The sequence below is a fragment of the Anarrhichthys ocellatus genome, unplaced genomic scaffold (genome assembly GCF_004355925.1).
Source record: "Anarrhichthys ocellatus isolate YVR2014 unplaced genomic scaffold, GSC_Weel_1.0 scaffold442, whole genome shotgun sequence".
NCBI classification, from domain to species: domain Eukaryota; kingdom Metazoa; phylum Chordata; class Actinopteri; order Perciformes; family Anarhichadidae; genus Anarrhichthys; species Anarrhichthys ocellatus.
The window spans coordinates 1-2095 of record NW_022280416.1 but is presented as its reverse complement, the minus strand read 5'-3'; the positions used below and the strand labels follow the sequence as shown (position 1 = coordinate 2095).

The following is a 2095-nucleotide window of genomic DNA, read 5'->3' as shown; positions in this document are numbered from 1 at the left end:
ATTTTCTGTGTTGCTTTTTTTTTTTTTTTTTTCCTTCCCTCTTCCCTCCCCCCCCCCCCCCCCCCCCCCCCCCCCTTCTATACACAGATACACCAACATCCAATCAACACAACACCAAACAACTGACACCACCTTGTTATCTTCTCTGACTAAGCTTCCCTCGTGTTGTTTCTGACTTTTGTCTTGTAATAAAATTACTGTAAACACTTGGGAAATGTTGTTATTAATCGCATACTGTAAGATACTGAAAACAGGTCATGACGTCAGTGTCCTCAGTAGGAGCTACGGCCCTGCAGTCTGGGTAAAACCCAAACTATCTGCGTCATCATATACCACTAAAGTTAAGTAAGAAAATGTTGTTGTTTTTTATAAGAAGTAAAAGTGTGGCGTTTTTGGACACATTGTGGATAAACACAACAGTCCCGACCACTCCTGTAGAACATTCTCACCTTTGACAGTCTCTGTCTGCAGTCTTCACACAAACAGGTATGATGACTAAAGGTGTGCGGTGGTTTCTTACCTTGATCTGAGCCAGCTCACTGGTAGAAGAGGACCTTCCCAGTATGTGGCTGCTAACCAGTGTGTGCTGACACAGCAGGGCCAGAAGGCCCCACAGGACCGCAGTCCTCATGTTATCCTTCTGCTGCTACTACTGCTACTACAGTTTGCACTGCACGATTTTATATACATGCCAATACACTCACCACGCAACAGATCGTCAGTGTCAGTGGCTCATCGTTTTGTAGATCGCCTCAAGTGCATTCTGACACCTCAGCATGATAAGGCAGCTGGTCAGATGTCCCTTTAAGTGGTGCTTGGTGGTAGGTGTTGTGTGTGTGTGTGTGTGTGTGTGCGTGTGTGTGTGTGTGTACAGTATATGTGTCTGTGTATCATCACGCTTACCAGCCAGCAGTGGCATGACCTCAGGAGCAATCTTGGAGCTCTGAGCTCAGACGTGGTGTGTATTGACAGGAATGCAGCATTCACCATGCAAATACTTAACACTGTCTACACTCCTCAGTCTGAAAAATACCATAGTAGGTTAAAACTGCTGCTCCTGCTAGGCTACGTGGAGGCAACATGGTTTAGATTAGGAGAGGAAGGAACCAATGTCATCAATTTAAGACATTTACGGTACATAATATTGTTGATCTTCTAGCTAATGAAATGTCTGTTTGGTTTGGAGTTATGGTTCAGTCTGTAAGGAAGGATAAGAAGGTTTAGCTGAATGTAAAATTGCATATCAGTTATTCTTAATTGAATGCTGGCAGTACATCAGAACATTACTGTGCTGTTTCCACACAACCCAGTAAAGAAGAATTAGGAGTAGACAATGTCAAATATTGAAACAATTCTTTGACATTTCGTAAAATAAGCTACTTCTCTTTCTTAATAAGACTGAGATGAAAAGGTGAATACAGGGTCACCATATGTTCCCAAGGTCCTCTTTATAAGAGATTGGTGAATGCCATCATAGCTGTACAAATTGAGAAAAGAATTGAGGAAGACAGAGTTGATTGATGATTTTTTTATTTTTATCCATTTAGCCACTGCTCAGACATCGATGTCTAAAGTCAAGAAAACTGTCTTGCCTGCAGATTTGAGGGTGTACATTAGATTCCAAGGAGTAGAACATCAATAGGCAATAAGCTGTGGGTGGGTGATTTCAACGTAACTGCCCCTGAGAAACATACACGGTAGGGCTGTAACAATACACGTATTCGTATTGAACCGTTTGGTATGAGGCTTACGGTTCAGTAAGCATTAAGAACCGAACAATACGTTTGAATAATACCATTGCGTTTGGAAAATGCAGAAGCATAAATTATGCGCTCAACATGGCAAACCACTCGACGTAACAGACAACGTGCTGTCTGACACTCTAACACGTAACAGACAACATACTGTCTGACACTCCCACCACGTAACAGACAACATACTGTCTGACACTCTACCACGTAACAAACAACATACTGTCTGACACTCTACCACGTAACAAACAACATACTGTCTGACACTCTACCACGTAACAGACAACATACTGTCTGACACTCTACCACGTAACAGACAACATACTGTCTGACACTCTACCACG

At 42.6% G+C, this 2095-nt stretch overlaps 1 protein-coding gene across 2 annotated transcripts in view; it reads right to left on the bottom strand.

Moving 5' to 3' along the window:
- The window catches only part of nppa (natriuretic peptide A), a 3442-nt gene extending 2714 nt beyond the window's left edge, over positions 1–728 (bottom strand). The window contains exon 1 of one of the 2 annotated variants that reach the window (XM_031879816.1): positions 521–728. In XM_031879816.1, coding sequence (XP_031735676.1) covers positions 521–631 — 111 coding nt within the window. In that variant the 5' untranslated portion in view covers positions 632–728. The remainder of the gene's footprint in view (positions 1–520) is intronic. The other variant, XM_031879817.1, reaches the window with a different exon arrangement.
- Positions 729–2095: the final 1367 nt, after the last annotated feature.